This window comes from Poecilia reticulata, chromosome 6, assembly GCF_904066995.2.
Source record: "Poecilia reticulata chromosome 6, P_reticulata-male-v2, whole genome shotgun sequence".
In the NCBI taxonomy this organism is placed as follows: Eukaryota; Metazoa; Chordata; class Actinopteri; order Cyprinodontiformes; family Poeciliidae; genus Poecilia; species Poecilia reticulata.
In genome coordinates, this window is record NC_088835.1 from 6,812,445 (window position 1) to 6,829,366 (window position 16,922).

Here is a 16,922-nt window from a genome sequence, read left to right on the forward strand (position 1 = left end):
CTGTTTTACATTGTAGCAAAATTTATCAAAGACCGTAAGTAGATGACAGAGCATTTTAATCACAAAACAAACAGACCTGCAGAATGGCAAAGAATGATCATGCATTTCTCTTCTGACTGGGTTTCACCATGACTGTGGAAAGCTCTGGTATTCATGAGGCCCATTCAATTGGTATCAAGCCCCAAAGTGTGCAATCAAGTGGAAATGATTTTGAAAGAACAAGTCAGTTATAATTGCTACAACGAACCCTCTCTTGAACAAAACATAAAATTTTTATGTTACGCTAACCGAGGGAAAGCAACAGCACTCACAAGCTCCTTGTCCCGCTCGATGCCGCGGGGCGCAGAGGGAACGCTTGCTAGAGAGCACAGGACAAGACGATGTGCAAGGAGGCAGAAGAAGCAGCGTTTCCTCACTTGTTCCACTAGCAGCCGGGGAAATGGAAACCAAAAGCTTCTTACTGGTGGAGTGTGAGAACATAAACACAGTGTCAACACAAAAGCAGTGTGGCTATGAGAGTGGTGTCTGGGGTTGTAGATGTGTTGGGCGCAACATAAACCAAAGTCAAATCAAATGATTTGGCAAAAAGCGAGGAGTAGTGTTCATAGAAACACATAAAAACATTGTTTATCTTACAGACTGGATCAATGTTGGTTTCTAAGACAACAGATGGTCAATCGTGACACCTAAGTGCTAATAGGACTGATTGATTTCTTTAATATGGATGGTAATGGGAACTCTGTGGCAATCAGAGAAATTGATTTTTGGATCCGTGAGTTGTATTTGTTTCAAGAACGATTGTCGTCTGAAAAATAAAATAAATTATTATTCGGTTGTTATGGAAATAGTCTACAGTGAAGGACATTCAAAACAACTTCTGGCATGCCCAGGTCTACCTGTCTAACCTATATCGCCGAGATAAGAACACAAAATCCACAAAGAAGTCTCTAGAAAGCCGAAGATCTCATCATGGGACCTGAAGCAAACTCTTGCTTCTTTCAAAGTACATGCCTCCATTTTCAACTACACAAGACTTCCTCTGGGCCCCGCAGGCATGCCAGGAGACCAAGGCAGTCCAAATATTTGCTTTACCCAAAGGCCTGCCCAGGACAAAATTTATTTTTGTTCTCATAGTTTTATACTTGAAGATGTTTTGTGTTTTTCATGCTTTTTCAAATAATCTCTCTTTTTTTTGTGGTTTGTCAAATTGCATCTTTAAGTGTAAGTGTTTAAAAAACCCTGCCTAGAGAACAAATACTAAGTCCAGATCTGCATGTACAAAACAAATAAAAAATTAGCTGTTGTTTTTTTTAAGCCTGCATTAATGAACTGCCTTATTTGTTCAGTATTATTACTTAAGTAAGGCTTTTTCTATGCTTTTTTTCTTTTACTTTGTATGATTATCACAGCGATCCCAGTGTTTTAATTGTACATAAACCATCGAAAGCAGAGTAGATCGATTCTGTTAAAGAAATACTCCTTCAAGTAACCAAAAATGCAAGTTGTTATAGTACGATGTTAATAGGGTATCTAATAGTGAATTAGCTGATGTTTTGTCTGACAGGACGACTTCAGGTGTATCAGGAGGAATTTAGCAGTAATGAAGATCCAGGGCTGCAGCCTGTCATTGGACGAAAGCCCTTTCACGTTCCCAGTCATAATGTCTGCGCCGGCTTGTGCTCAATCACTTTGCTCTAAGCAGTCCAGATGAGCCGTTCGGTGATAAAGATCTCTCCTTCCCTGCTTCCAATATGGAAGACGGAGACACCATTTGTCACAGGAAGTAATATTTCAGCAGCAGAAGGTGATTCGCAGTGAGAATAAAAAAGAACAATGGTGTCGTTAAAGTGAGATAGATAAATGTTAGTGGACCTGTGGCAACTGGCGGTTCTCAAATTTTGAGGTTTGTCCATCAGTGGGTTGTTTAATTGAGACTTTCTCTATGTGTGTGTGTGTAGGTTCATTACAGTGTTTTACTGTGTTTAATATTTAACAACCGGCTTTGTGCTGTTGTTAATGGCTCTTTTTTAATGGCTTAAAAAAGAGCCATTTTAAGCTAGTTAAAATGGCTCTTTGCCCTGGGCACCACTGTGTCAAGGAGAGGCATGAAGGCAAAAGAGAAAAAAAAATGTCAGATGTAAAACAAAAGAGTTTTCCATGATTTAACTGCATCAACATGGAGTTGATCCTGAATGGTCATCAGTTTGTTTGAGTTTTATGAAACCTTTATTCCAAAAGCAAGAGACAAACTTGTCCGGAGCGGCATTCACACACTGCAAAAACACAAAATCTTACCAAGTATTTTTAGTTTAGTTTTTAGTGCAAATATCTTAGTACATTTGAAGTAAGACAAAATAACTTAAAAGTAACCTTTAAGCAGGATATAAAAGCGTGTATTAAGTAAATCATTTCTTAATATTGATGGAAAAAGTACTGGTTCCATTAGCAGATTTTACTTATAACAAGACATTTTCCCATGTTGTAAGTGAAGTAATCTGTACTTTTTCATCAATATTAAGAAATGATTTATTTAAAACAACCTCTTATATCTTGCTGAAAAACTACTTTTAAGTTAGTTTTGTCTTATTTCAAGTGTAGTAAGATATTTGCACTAAAATCTACACCAAAAATACTTGGTAAGATTTTGTGTTTTCATAGTGCATGAAGCATACTGCTGGTAAATTATGTTCAACACAACTCATATATTCACACTTCCTATTTATATTACATGTACCAAACATAGAAATACTAATATGAGTCCAATCAGATAATAAACATAATTTTTTTTTGCATCAACAAGTAGTTGAGTGGAGCCCCAGTATTTGCAAACCACAGTTAGCTGCAAATAGCTAAAATACTCAAAACTCCCCTCTAAAAACACGTATAGCTACTTATTTTAATAGTTCAAAAACAAACCACACCTTAATATGCATTAATACACATAGTGAAAACTGTCTTAGAATTACAGCATATGCTAACACAGTTTTCTTCATCTTTGGTCTTTGGGTTACCTTCATTGGCGCAGACAGAGTGTCTGCATATTGCAGCATGTGATCAAAAAACATCATCATTGGACCATAGTTTGTGACATTTAAGTAGCATGTGTATATGGTTTTTATTAAATTACTTTTATTATCAGTTCTGCATCCAGTATCTGTGCTGCAGGATTTTTCAACATGTCCAATAAGTTGTAGAAGCATAGATGGAGATCAAACTACAGGCAAAATAAATGTTAAAGCAGGGGATGCATACGTCAACAGAGGTGATGTGGAAATAAAACCGCTCTGAAAACCCACCATTCACTCCGAAATGTTCATGTAATCCAAGAAGGCAGTTTGATTAGATATGAAGTCGGTAAGATATCTGACAGAAAGTTGAAGTTAAGTACCTTAAGAGCTTGGCTGAAGATATGGAGCTAATCTTTTGGGATGAGCGTTTCTAAAGTAGACACTCTCTTTAAAACTGAAAACAAAAGATGGCTCAAAGGAATCTGGAAATCCATCTCCTGCACCTTTCCTGGTTTGCTAACATATCCATGATGATGTAAAAATACAGTGCTCTTAAAGAGTACGCAACAAAATTAGTCTCTTTTGATAAAAATCTCTTATTTCATGTTAAATATTTTTATTAATTGTCATTAGTTCATAGAGTTTAGTTTTCAATTTAGCTTTGCAAAATAAGAGTAACACATCCACGAGGTTGTATGTATACTTTTTACAGGTAATATATTTCATCTTCTTCAGACTTATTGACGTATTTCTGCCTTTTGCAGAATGTTTTTTTTTTTCCCACCAATTTTTAAATGTAAAACGATGCATTTAGAGCAGAAATTGTAGCTACATGAATTCTTGATGAGGCTGCTCAGGCTGCATCGAAAGAGGAGATAAATCACGGCACAGCTGACGGAGCACTTGTGGAAAAAGAAGAGGGTTGTACCCAGAACCCTACTGATGTACCGACACCAGATTTTATGTTGATGGTTGGGAGAGATCAGCCTTAACAACAAGTGGTTGGATTTCTACGGAACGTTTCAGAATAGTCGAGAAGAAAGCTTCATCAAGAGCGAGGTGTAAATTCTAGTTACAGTTGAAACCAGACATATTATTATCCTAAGCAAATAGAAGTCCTGTTGGTTATTCTAAATGGAGTATATTGATATAAGTGATCAGATTTCATTCATATCTCCGGTTGTATACCCTGAAAGCTTCCCATCCCTTCCTGCCCATCCTCCAACAACAACTTTGACTTCACCTTGATTAAATCTAATTTAGGCCTCTTTAACCTTTCATCTCTCACACCTCTAAGTCCTCCTGGGACTCTACCCACTCCAGGGTCGCCACGGCAACAGCCATAACCACTACATCCCCTTGACACAGGGAGCAAATTGGGTCCACCAGTGATTGTGAATCTTTAATCACCCTCTCCCCAAACCCCCCAAGGGCCTCTCTCACCATCAGCGGGCGCCATGGAAACAACACTCCGCTACGTTCCTGTTCATAAACGCCACTGAGGTCGGGCTGCAGGTAACCTATGTTTATCTTTGAAGTGATTAATTATTTGTTTATTCGGCTAAAAAGCAGCGCTTGCATAACCGCCATAAATCTGTAAAGCCACGGCGATCTGTCAGGCTCCTTTGAGCATCGCTGACGGCCAAAACTAATCAGAGGAATTGAAAAAGTTCCTGAGCAATGAAGCTCTTCATTTACCAAACGAACGCAGACGACGTAGATCAACCTGGAGCTCCTTAAAAACACGGCTGCTTCCAATTGGCTGCAATGCATTTTAACTGAATTTTTATGTGACGTCCAGGGAAAATAAAACTTGGTTTTCATTTTGTTTCCCCAAACAAACAATTGAAGAGTATGGCCTACTTCTTAATTAAGCCCCTTTTACGCTGCTACCCCCCAAAAAGATTGAAATCCTGTGGAACCAATCAGAAGTCATCTAGTTGTCTGCTTGAACATATTTTAATGGCGGACAGTCTAAGCTGAAAGGCTGGAGAGAGAAATGGTCAATAAATCTGACCTTCACGGAAGAGTAGCACTTAATTTCACATTTGGTTTTAACTTTATTTAAATAGTTTGTTTCTTTTATGCAATACTTGTAAAATGTTTGTCAGGAAAAACGTGAATTCTCACATACAAATAAACTTTACTTGATTTGCAGCACGAGCTGCGACGAAACGGTCCAGATTCACGCGTTAGAATGGCCTAGTCAAAGTCCAGACCTAAACACAACTGAGAATCCGAGGCAAGACCTTAAGGTTGGTGTTCAGAGAAGCTTTTCGTGTTTCTCTGGAACCTCCGCATTTTGTTATAATAGAAATAAAATCTGTTATTGTTATCGATCTAACGAAGCTCGAGCTGTTTGCAAATATGTGCGCAAATTGTGAAAAAAACAAAAAACTTGTTAAAAATAGAAGTGTATCATTTTCCTACCATTTTATCTTTATACACTATAACATAAATACCAACAAAATCCATCAAAGCTCGTCGTAAAGTGACAAAATGCCAAAAAGGCTCAAAGGGGCATGAATTATTTTTAAAACGACCTCTGAAAATGATTAAAAAGTAAGCCTGTCGCAATAATCAACTAATCGATAAGTTGGATCATATATTAAAAAGATGATTCATATTTTTTGAAGGACAGTTTTGTTGCAGAGACTTCACAATCCATTTTATTATGGTTTCAGTTGTGTGTGGTTTTTATTTTCTTTTTTTATTTTTTGTGCTTGTTTGTGTTAAACTCTGGATATTTAAAATGTAAAATGTTAAGGTTTAAAAATTAAGGTTTAGATGTTATAACTGCATTATTACCCCATTATCATCGCATTATTTCAGAAAGATCTCGAAATACCAATATCATCACTTATCGTAATCATTTCCGGGACGATTTATCGTCATCCTGACAGACTTTCTGAAAACATTGTGCTGATGTAACACGGCTGCCGTCAGGAATGCTCAGTTTTTACAAAACCACCATCGCGATCGCTCTGGAAGCCTCTCATTAGAGATCAGATCATATAGTCTTTCATGACTAAGCCATCTCACTGAGATCGACCTGTGTGCGCGTGTGTAGGCTCCAAACGTAACGATTGCTGAGTTTATTCCCACATACTCTCTCCCTCTTCCCGCCCTCGCCTCCCCCCCGGCCCAGTGAGCAGCAGAGCAGCAGAAAACAGGGGAGGACGTGATGCTACTTCACTTCAAAGGCTGTGGGACCTTTGGGACTCTTCGAGCTCCTTTCTTACCACAAACCAACAGGAATATTCACTAATCTGCTCAGGAACAACTCTAAGGAATCGCTGCCCTGAAACGCTAATATAACAGCATGTGGTGAAACATAAAAGCTGCAGGATGTAACTTTTATTTAAAAAAAAATTTATATGTTGTTTTAGGTGTTGGTTGAATTTGTCACCATGCCGTGACGGTGTAATATAAAACAGATAATCTGTGGAAAAATCCCAGTGCTAACTAGAAAGAGCCAATCAGAGGGCAGGAGGACGGCTTTAGCGCTGTCAATCAATCGTGTATGTGCTGCTCATACACTCTGTTGTTCTCGCTGTGATGCTGCAGCTGGTTCACCACAACGAAGCCTAACGCTAGTTAGCATAGACGAGCATTATTGACAGCACTAAGACCCTCCCCCTGGCTCTGATTGGTTGGATTTGACCAATCACATTTCTGTCATTTCTTCAGACAGTAATAGTAGCTCTATCAGGAGGTGATGGGGATATCATTTTTATTTAGCTGGTTATCTGTCTCATATCATACTGTCACGACATGATGACACTTCTAACAAACATGGATGAAACATATTTTGGTAACTTACATCCTGCAGCTTTCGCAGCAGTTTTTATTCGTCTGTTTAAGCCGATTATATTTGGATCTCCAGCGCTCTCTGACGGGAACTGATGTGGATCTGCCCTGCAAGGCGTTTTCAAAAGGTTAGCAGCTGGTGAACAATACAGATATATTAATATGCGCATAGAAAATAGATCTCTGAACAAACTAACCATTAAAATCAGGAGCAAACTCGGAAACATGAGCACATGTTACTTCTCTTTCATTCTTCACCTGTTTTCAGGAAAACACACTAACGCATAAAAGTACAGCAGTTCTGTCTTAAAAACCGTCTCTGAGCTAAATCCAAACACACACACACGCACACGCACGCGCACACACACACACACACACACACACACACACACACACACACACACACACACACACACACCTGTGAGATCAGTGTGGGCGGGTTAATCAGCGTAAATCGCTGACACTAATCCACGGCCCGTCTCACCCGCTCCTGTGTGGGCAGAGCAGCCTGAACGCGGCTTTTCAGCCTAAGGAGACGGAGAGCTGAGAAAATATGAAGTCATTGCTGCATTACACGGTTTCTACGCCAGGGGGAGCGCAACTCTTTCTGTGGAGGAAAGCGATGATTGTATTTCTCTGTGCGGCTCGCTCCACTGATCAGCAGCGTCATCACTCTGACTGAATGTGGCCATTAAAAGAAAAGTGATCACAGTGGAAAACTCCAAGAGGGATTTCAAACCTGAGGTCGATAAACTCTGCCAGCGCACTTCTTTGGCTACATTTGTTTCTGCTGCTTTGCAATAATAACTCCGCACCGCGGAGACGCAAAAGAAGTTAAAGGAATAAATAAAAGAGTGAACACCACTCGAGTTTCTGGTTTAAGATTACATGCGCAACCTTTTAATGTCAATACATGCCGGCCACACTGCCGAAATATGACCGGATGTTTAGTTTTTAGTGTCCAAAGTTTTTGCAACGAAGGCCAAAACGGTCAGGTCGAAAACGCTTGTGGGTCACGAAACGCTATCTTTAATTTAAAATTCAAAAGTAAACTTCTTGTGGCATTTTCAATAACTAGTACTAAACATGCAAAATTTTATTGAAAATAAAAATAGTTTCTTATGTATTTATTTATTTTTGTAAGAGGGATCTTTAATTATTTCTATTTGTAAAGAATATAAACGGGTCCAACTGACCCCACACCCGTAAAACTTGTATCATTTGCCTCAGTCCTCGCACGCACGAGGGTTAAAACATTGTTACCTTCCTAAAATAGTGACCAAAGCCATTGTTTTGCCAAATGTGATTTAAGCAAAAATAAAAAAAATACAAATAAATAACCACCCACTTATTGCCTAAACATAATTTAGGTTATTTAAAAAAGATGACTCTTGCAATTATTTTGAGAAGGTGACTAAGTACAAAGAAAGAGAATCAGGCCTACAGTTTCAGTCATTTCTGCTTCTGGCAAAATGATTCTGGATGCTTCTGGTTCTATTAAGTAGAAAATGAAAATAAAAGCAGAAACCCGGGTAATAACGGAGTATGGAGTATTATCTGTGAAAATGTCACCCTGAACAATAAGAAATTTGTTTATCTGAATCAACCGCTGGCGCTTGAAGGTCAGATTTACTACGTTCTGGGTAAATAAAACCAAAAACAAACACGTGAGTTTCGCGCTAGCGGGAGAAACGCATCGTTGTCTTTTACCAAAAACAAAAAAGAAATCCTACAACTGCTAAAACCTGACGCAACCCCCTTATATATGAAGTTCATGTTTCACGAAGAAGGAAAATGCGCTGATGTCTTGTTTTGGAGGTTTTCATGTCGCTTCCTTCAGTGTTTCTTGGTGCAGCGCCCCCACAGGCGAGGAGGGGAACATGTTTTTCCAAAGAGTGGCATTTATTCACTGGATGGAACGTCTCTTATTTCATGATGTATCAAACTCCTACAGACCATTTTATTCTTTACCAGGTTTAAATGATTCTGAGTAGCATCGCAAAGTCTAAATGAAAAATGTCAAGAGAGTTTAAAACGAAATTCTGTTTAGAAAGGACTGCCTCTAATTTCTCTGCTAAAACCTCTCATGATACAGGTGGTAAATAACCTTGATGAAGCAAAACATTCCTCTTAATGCCTTTATCCACATTTTATCTAAACTGCCTTTTAAGAGAACAACACACACGCGCACACCTGAAACAACAGAAACCAAGGACAAGATGTCAGAGCTATCAAATCAATGGCCTCAGCAGAGATGGACACTAATAAAAGAATAGTTTAGCATAGAAAGTGATGGGAGCAGAGAGACTGATAAAGGGCAGAAAGATGTTTAGTCTGACTTTGTTATTTTTTCTTTTAATCCAAGAAAGGATGTTGCCGTTGCAGGAACGTGTGCAGATTACAAAGCAGCTGCTTCAGATTTACGTAAAGGTTCAGCAGAAGTCGCCTCCAGTCTGTGAGAAAGTCCACTTCGTCTCTCCGTCACCTGGTTCTGAAACCCAGCCGAGCAGACGGCGGGGATCTGACGCCGCTGGTTCCCCACAGTGGACACTTCTCTGTCGCCCCAACGGCAACAAGATTCTCTTATCTAGTTCTACACTGCGGCCAATGGATTTTCCTCCAGCGTGGCGGCATCGACCTGCTGGGCAGGTGGGTGATCAAAGATAATCAATGCTGTCAGTCTCCATGGTAGTTTCTTCCACCTCAGCTATCTGCAGAGGTAGACGGGAAGGGTTGACAGCGGTCGCTCCAATCAGATGGAGACGCCAAGGCATGATTTAAAAAAAACAAAAAAAAAACTGAAAGGGTAATCTGTTAGGAAAGCAGAGTTGAATAAAGTGGCGTTCAGAAGAATCTTTTACAGCTGCACTGTAAAACGCAATAAATGGGAAAAAAATTGCAAACCCGTTGTCTGATTTAAAAAAAAAAAATCAAGTTTTCAAAACTTCAAAATGTGAGCATGTGCAAAGCTTTACATCTTAAGTTTACACAACTTGAGCATGTTGAGCTGGTTCTACTAGTACACGTAACTCTACTGTCAAAGCGAATGAGTCATTTTTGCTTTAGTTTTCATTAAATTAACTGATTGACTAACTATTTTAGTAAATGTAACTTTATTTTAATTCCTGTATGTAAAACCCCAATGAGATCCAGATCTCGTTTTCAGGAGGAACCAGGACCAAAATCAGCAACAAACAACAACCTGGTTACACAAAACTAAAGCAAATTAAAACATAAAATCACGATGCAACTTAAGTTAACTTCATAAATCTGATGAAGCTGTAGAGTCTACATTTCACCTGAAACATCTTAAAACTACTTTATGTGGTAAATAAAAAAGTGCTTAAATTAGTTGCTGCTGGTGGTAGCACAATGCATTGTGGGATAGATGCATACCCTTTCACATTACTTCAAATTAAATAAGTCAGTTTTAGGATCTCTGTTTATTTAAATGAAGTGGTTAGCATAATTATGTAAAAAAAAAAATAAAATTAAAATAAAGCAGTTAAATCCAATTAATTAAATAAAAGTCATCCAAAAATTCACTGGAATATATTATATATATAAACATTAAAAATGCTCCACTACTGTTTCTTGTAGTTTCCACACAGTACATAGTGTTACTGTTGTGTTTGTTGCTTACATATTTAAAAGTGTTAAACTCAGGAAAAAAGCTCTTTCAAAAACATGTAGCTCACTTTTTTATTTTTGCCTGAAGATGAATAAAACCTTTTAGGAAATAAATCCTGAGTGAGGCTATCACAATTCGTGTTGCCATAGCGATGTTTTTCTGGACTCCTCATCACATCTGTCAGGAGGAGGCTCACGGTTATTGGATTTTATTATCCCTGCAGGGCAATTTTGGGGCCCAGGTGCCGGTTTTCCTAACATGGTAATCACCTTCAAATGAATACTCTGCGACAGAGACTGACATGAATTAAACGCCACAATTGTCCGAAATAATTACCTTCTAAAACGATCATTAAAGGGGTGAAAAAAATAAATTAATTAAAAAAAAAGGGACGGGTAATCAGGATTTTACTGGACAATTCTGATCACAGCCTGATCTCACCATTCAGAAAGCCACTTATCTCTTCAGCTACAAGCTATTTCAACTTCAACATGTAAGCATGGATATGTGGAGAATCAGTGAGCTGTTTGTGTCGGCTGTAAGCCTGCTGAAAAGCATCATGGGAACAGTAATTGAACGCTCGCTCGGGACAAGGGTTTGGTGCAAAGTGGACGAGTCGGTAAAATCAGCCGAACTTCCTTAAATGGAAAAAAACTCTTCACCAAACGCATTTATATGATCAACTGAGTCCGACTCTACCGGGTCAAACTGAACTGTGCGTGAATGTTGTGATTTGAATAGATGTTTGCTGAATTTTGATCGTTTTGGATTTTAAACACCATATGAATTAGATCTGTTTACAAAGGCTACTGAAATGACAACTACAGAAATCTGAAACTGTAATTAATATATTTGAATTGACCGCAAATTAGCAGGTGGCAACATTATCCCCTTTTTTTCATCAAACCGTATGTCTGTTAGTTTCAGTTCTTGGTAAGCAAAAGAGAGTGATGGTATGTAATAATGGACCTAAAACAATTTCAGTTTGGCTGCATTGCATGAACAGAATAAAACAGGGCCAGGCAAAAAAAAAAAAAAGAAAAAGTTACAGAAAAAAAGTCATAATATTACGAGAATAAAGTTAGACAGCAGAAAACCATGATTTTATCATGAGAATAAAGTCATAATAGAAGAATAAAGTTGGACAACAAATTTATGGGACTGAAGTCGTCACAATACCAGAATAAAGTCATAAAGTGAGGATAAAATTGAACAGCAAAGTCATAAAACGATGAGGATAAAATCGGAGCAATACGAGAATAAAATTTATTACAATAACTTAGTTGTACTCAGATCAGAAAAACAGTTGTAATGATATGAGGATAAAATAATGTCAAAAAGTAATAATATTATGAGAAGAGTCAGAAAAATGCCAGAAAAAAAGGCGTATGATGATGAAGTTGAAATAACACAAAAATAAACTCATAATTTTACCCCATTAAAGTTGTAACATTAGTAGAATGCAGTAGTAATTGTACAATCAGTCCTAAACAAATGGGACATATTTAATCTTTTAGCAAATCAGCATCAAATTATCCGTAGCAGGACTTTGAAATAGGCACAGTAGTTTGAACAAAGAATCAGATCTTAATAACTTGATCAAAGCTTTTTTTCTAGTAATGTTACGACTTTCTTCTGGTAATAATATTGTGTTAATATGACTTTATTCTTGTTTTTAAAAAAAAGTCTCTCAGTCTGGCCCTAATACTGCTGAGTATGAGAGTATTAGAGATTAAGTGAGAGTCGATGAGGGAAAAAATATCAGATTTCACTGTTGGACTCAGTGACACTTTGCCAGATTTAACGCGGTTCTGACGGAGGAAAGCAGAGGAACACAATCAGCTGCTGTAGCCATGAGTCACTGTGACTGGGAGCAGAGTGGGAGTGTATCTCTGCACAGAGGAGTCCACAGGAACAGAAGGGACGGAGGATACCGGTCATATGTTTGCAGGAAAACTTCTGTCTGCTTTTTTCAGTCTTTCTGTTGGACAACATGTAAGTTGAGGCTCTTATGGAGGAAGAGAGGATGTGGGGTTTTGGAGTTAGACAGGTGAGTGACTGAACTCTTTATACAGTCCAGTCACAGCTGTTAGAGCAAGAAGACTCCAAGTTGGCTATTTTCAGAATCAGGGAAGTGTCTGAAATGAAGTCAGAGGAAGCGCAAAGAGGGCAGCAAACTAAAGGGAAGCTGTTTTCTACGACGTCTCGAGAAACGTCTGTGGCATAGTGAGGCTGAGGGAGAGAAACACTGAACAGAGAGCAGCAAAGCTATATATGTTCTCTCATTGGGAGCTTTTCACATGTCTGATTCAGGACAGGCAGGATTCAGAAATGTTTTACCTGTATTACCTTCTGGATTACCTTCTTTTTAGGTGGACTAGAGTTTGCTGGTCCGTAACCAGTTTCATTCCAATCTCCTCAAATTAACTGGTCTTTCTAGGCGATCAAACTGAAGTTTGACTAAAGCGGACTAAACAGGGTTGGTATGAATAAACCCAAAGTCCTGAAAATCATGACAACAGCGGATTAGATTTATGTTTCTAGCACTCATCATCAGCCATCAGACATTAGCATCTTCCTCAGGTGTTGGCGTAACAAGGCCCTTAGAGTGGTGAGGTTTGGGAAACTGTAGTCAGTGATTTTTACAACAGAGTAATGGATTCAATATGTTCGAATGACAAACTCAGCTTTTGATAAACTATGTGATGCGTGAGACTTTTTATGGAGCCAACTACACATTGTCCAAAGAGGCCGTTGCCTATTGGCTCAATCCTGCTACATGCAAACTGGCAAGACTAGCGAGACGCGAAAAAAGTGTTTCCATTGCATTTTGAGAAATACACAAATTTTGATATGATATGGCTGAAAAACCACCACATATTAGCGCTAAAACATTTTATCAAGGGTTTTTTTTATTCCTTCATGTTGGTTGGTAATTAATCATCATCTGGTTGAACTGAACTATTGATATTTGAAATTCAAGACCTTTGGAAGGAGATGAGTTGTACAAAATCACCCAGCTTAACAGATGTGTGAAAAAATGCAGTGTCATTTGTGCTTACTGCAGCTTCTGCATAGCAATGTCTTTCTAGTGCAGTTACAATCAGGCCTGAGTCTGTTGCCACGCCTCTGAGTGTGTGTGTGTTTGTGCGTGTCCGTGTGTGTGTGTGTGTGTGTGTGTGTGTGTGTGTGTGTGTGTGTGTGTGTGTGTGTGTGTGTGTGAGATTGCGTGCGAGTGTGTGTGTGAAAGATCCCATGAACCCCTTTTCTGAAAGATGATTCAGCATCTTTAGTATTTTCATCCCATCCTGTAGACAGCGAGAACACACCCAGAGACACACTGCAGCACTCATTCAGCTGTCTACTTGATATGACACACAAACAGTCAAAATACTATGAAATATGGTGAAAATAGATCAAAATGTGACATTTTCTTTCATTTTCCATCATATTTGTTGCCTTGTTGCCTTTTTTAACTAATAATTGTGTTGGGGGTTTTTTAGGAGAAAGTAGCCGCATCTCCATTACAAATGTGCGCAATTTCTGTCAATAATCCGCTAATGTGGAAAATACTACAATTTCGCAATTCACAATCAAAAAATCACATCTATAATAAGTAATGATAAGTCATTAAAAAAACATGACGCACCATCATCCTCCTACCACTTCCTGTTTTCTTTGTCGTTTCCACCAGTAGTAACATCTGGATACTGGTGGAAAATCGCAGCTTTCTTGCCGAAATACACTAATGTCGATACAGACAACAGACCACTTCATCCTGGCGCAAAATTATCTTTGTCGAAAAGTGAGTTTTATTTATTTTTATTTTCGTAATTCCAATTTGCGCAATTACATGGTCAATGGGAACGGAGCTCGTAATAAAACCATTCCTGCTGGGATGTGTTGGCCAGGCAGGTGTGCAGTCACCTTTTCATTTACCTCATATGCTGCTAATAAATATAGAAACCCGGGTGATGACACTCTTAGATCACTTTCTCTATCGCTGCCTCCAAGTTTAAAGATAATAAAGTCTAATTACAGCCAGCGCTCCAGCTGATCATTTCCTGCCGCGTAAATTTCTCACCCAGAAATAATGTGAGGTGAAAAACCTGAGACAACCAGCTCCACAGGACGATTAGCAACACCTGAACCAACAGGATGACAATAAAAAGATCGACCTTCTTTCAGTCCAACGACTGGCAATCAGCCGAACATATTGGCATATAATACGCTCCTGCACAGGTCAACCAAAAATGTTAATGCCCTTTGAACTGTTTTTTCCTCCCCACTTTGCTAATGTATCTTATTGGGATTTAATACAATACACAAATGCACAAATATGAAGACATAAATTACTTAGTAAAATCTGAAAAGTGGAGAATTACATAAAACCCACTTTATGTATTTTAATTTTAGCTAGTAAGTTTTCAAAAGTTTGCTGGAAGACTAGCGTAAATGGCATTTGGGGATGACAAGATGAAGCGTTGTCGTGACGACGTGCTAAAAGGGGAGTGTCGTAATGGGTGGGAGGTTCTTAAAGAGACAGGTGCTAATTTCAAGGTGTCAAAAGACGCGAAGTCAGATTTCTTTTAAGTTGTTTTAGATATGTACTTAACATAAACGCAAAGCAACATTTGGCATATTACAAACAATCAACAAAGTACATACAATCTGTTAGTGATCAATATTGTTTTCTGTTTAGATAGGAATTATATTATTAAAATATCGCCAACTTTAAAATTTGCACCAAAACCCACAAAAATATTCGTGTTCCAAACTCTCAACACAAATATAAAAAAAAGTACAGTCAAGGCAAAACCAATCAAATGTATTTGTGGGGCACATTTAAAGTAGGATCCACCTTTTCCACTTCCGATGCTGAAACCGATATCTGAGCTTTAGTATCGGCCGATACCAATCCAATACAGAAAAACCATGCTGAATTGACTTCAAATTACTCTTTTTTCTTAAACACAGACATAACTGTACTTAATTAAAAATGTATTTGATAACTCAACTACATCAGGATGGAACAGTAAAATACACAACTAGCTTCACAAGCTGGATCAAAGAACAACACAATTTCCATTTGTTCAGTCAGTGCTATTAAGAATACAACAGTCAATGTAAAATAAATAATAGAGAAAATGGAGCTGACAAAAGCAATGTTTGACTGCCTTGGTCTTAAAAATAAACTGCAACAAACCTTCTTTCAGGTGGTTCAGAAAATGAAATTAGGAATTCAAAATATAATGTAAAAAAAAAACCCCGATAAAGCATGACATTGCTCAGAATCAGACTGAATAGATCTGTCCTTACAGATCGGGTACATTGATACCGATACCCGATCTAGAATTTTTATCAATATCGGAACCGAAACAGATGTTAATATTGGATCGGTGCATCTCTAATCTAAAGTCACTCTCTTTTATTTTATGAGGGAGTGGAACAGAAACGTGGTCTGAATTCTGATTATCTAACAATGTCGTATTTCAAATTTGATACTTAGACACAGATTTAATTAAATGACTTTTTAAGCCACGGACGGTCACTGTGATATAGATTTCTGATATATTCAGAAAAATCAAAAAAATGTATTCAACTTCAGTCACAAATTTCTATTTCTATTTTTACTTGTAAAACTATATGAAAACTAAACTGAATTTTCGCGCTTGTGGTTTCTCACATAAAATCCCCACAAAACGCATTGACATGTTTGGTTGCCACGGAAACATGTGGAAAAGTTCAAAAGGTAGAAAAACTTTTGCTGAAAACTTAGGTTTCTTGCTGAATGCCGTTATTAAAGTTGTCTTATTTTATTTCTTGCTGCTTTCTGAATCCACCAGAAAAAGCAGCACTAAGTGGTTTCCAGCAAGTCATCACCAGTTCCCCAGCTTACAGGGGGGGGGGGAGCACATCCAACTGACCTCTGACCTTGGAGGAAAAATGGGCTGAGTGGCGAGTTATAAACAGCTGCAACTGCTGGTCAAGGTCGCAGCTCTTCAAATTGATGTCCCAGGATCGAATTCCTGCAGGGAAAGAAAAGAAAAGAGCTTTTAAGGTCAAACGAAGTACTGGAGGGCAGATGTGAAAATAATAATAATAAAAACATCTCTAGGATTTTTTTTTTAATGATCCTGAACAAAACTCATTTGCAGGTTATCAAAGAAGCTGTCTTTGGTTAGTTGTTTTTGTGTACATGAGGTTAAACTTCACCATCTGTTGCTGCAGCTAATTCACCTTCCTCTGCTTTCTCCCTTCAACAGACTTTTTTTGGGGTGTTTTTTCTTAGTATTACCCTGATGTTCTGCCTACTGAGAATACAAATTTGATTACAAATATCATCCTATCAGCAGGACCGACATGACAAATCAGACGTGATTCAGCAATGTACAACCACCAATCAGACTGCTCTGGTTCCGACCAATCCACACCGACACGTTCTTCAGAAGTTCACCGAGACGGACGGATTT

At 38.3% G+C, this 16,922-nt stretch overlaps 1 protein-coding gene across 1 annotated transcript in view; it reads right to left on the reverse strand.

Annotated features, from left to right (window-relative positions):
- Positions 1 to 16,922, reverse strand: part of map1ab (microtubule-associated protein 1Ab) — a 75,386-nt gene that overhangs the window by 50,941 nt on the left and 7,523 nt on the right. Inside the window, exon 3 of the mRNA XM_081607753.1 lies at positions 16,377 to 16,478. Coding sequence (XP_081463879.1) covers positions 16,377 to 16,478 — 102 coding nt within the window. The remainder of the gene's footprint in view (positions 1 to 16,376; positions 16,479 to 16,922) is intronic.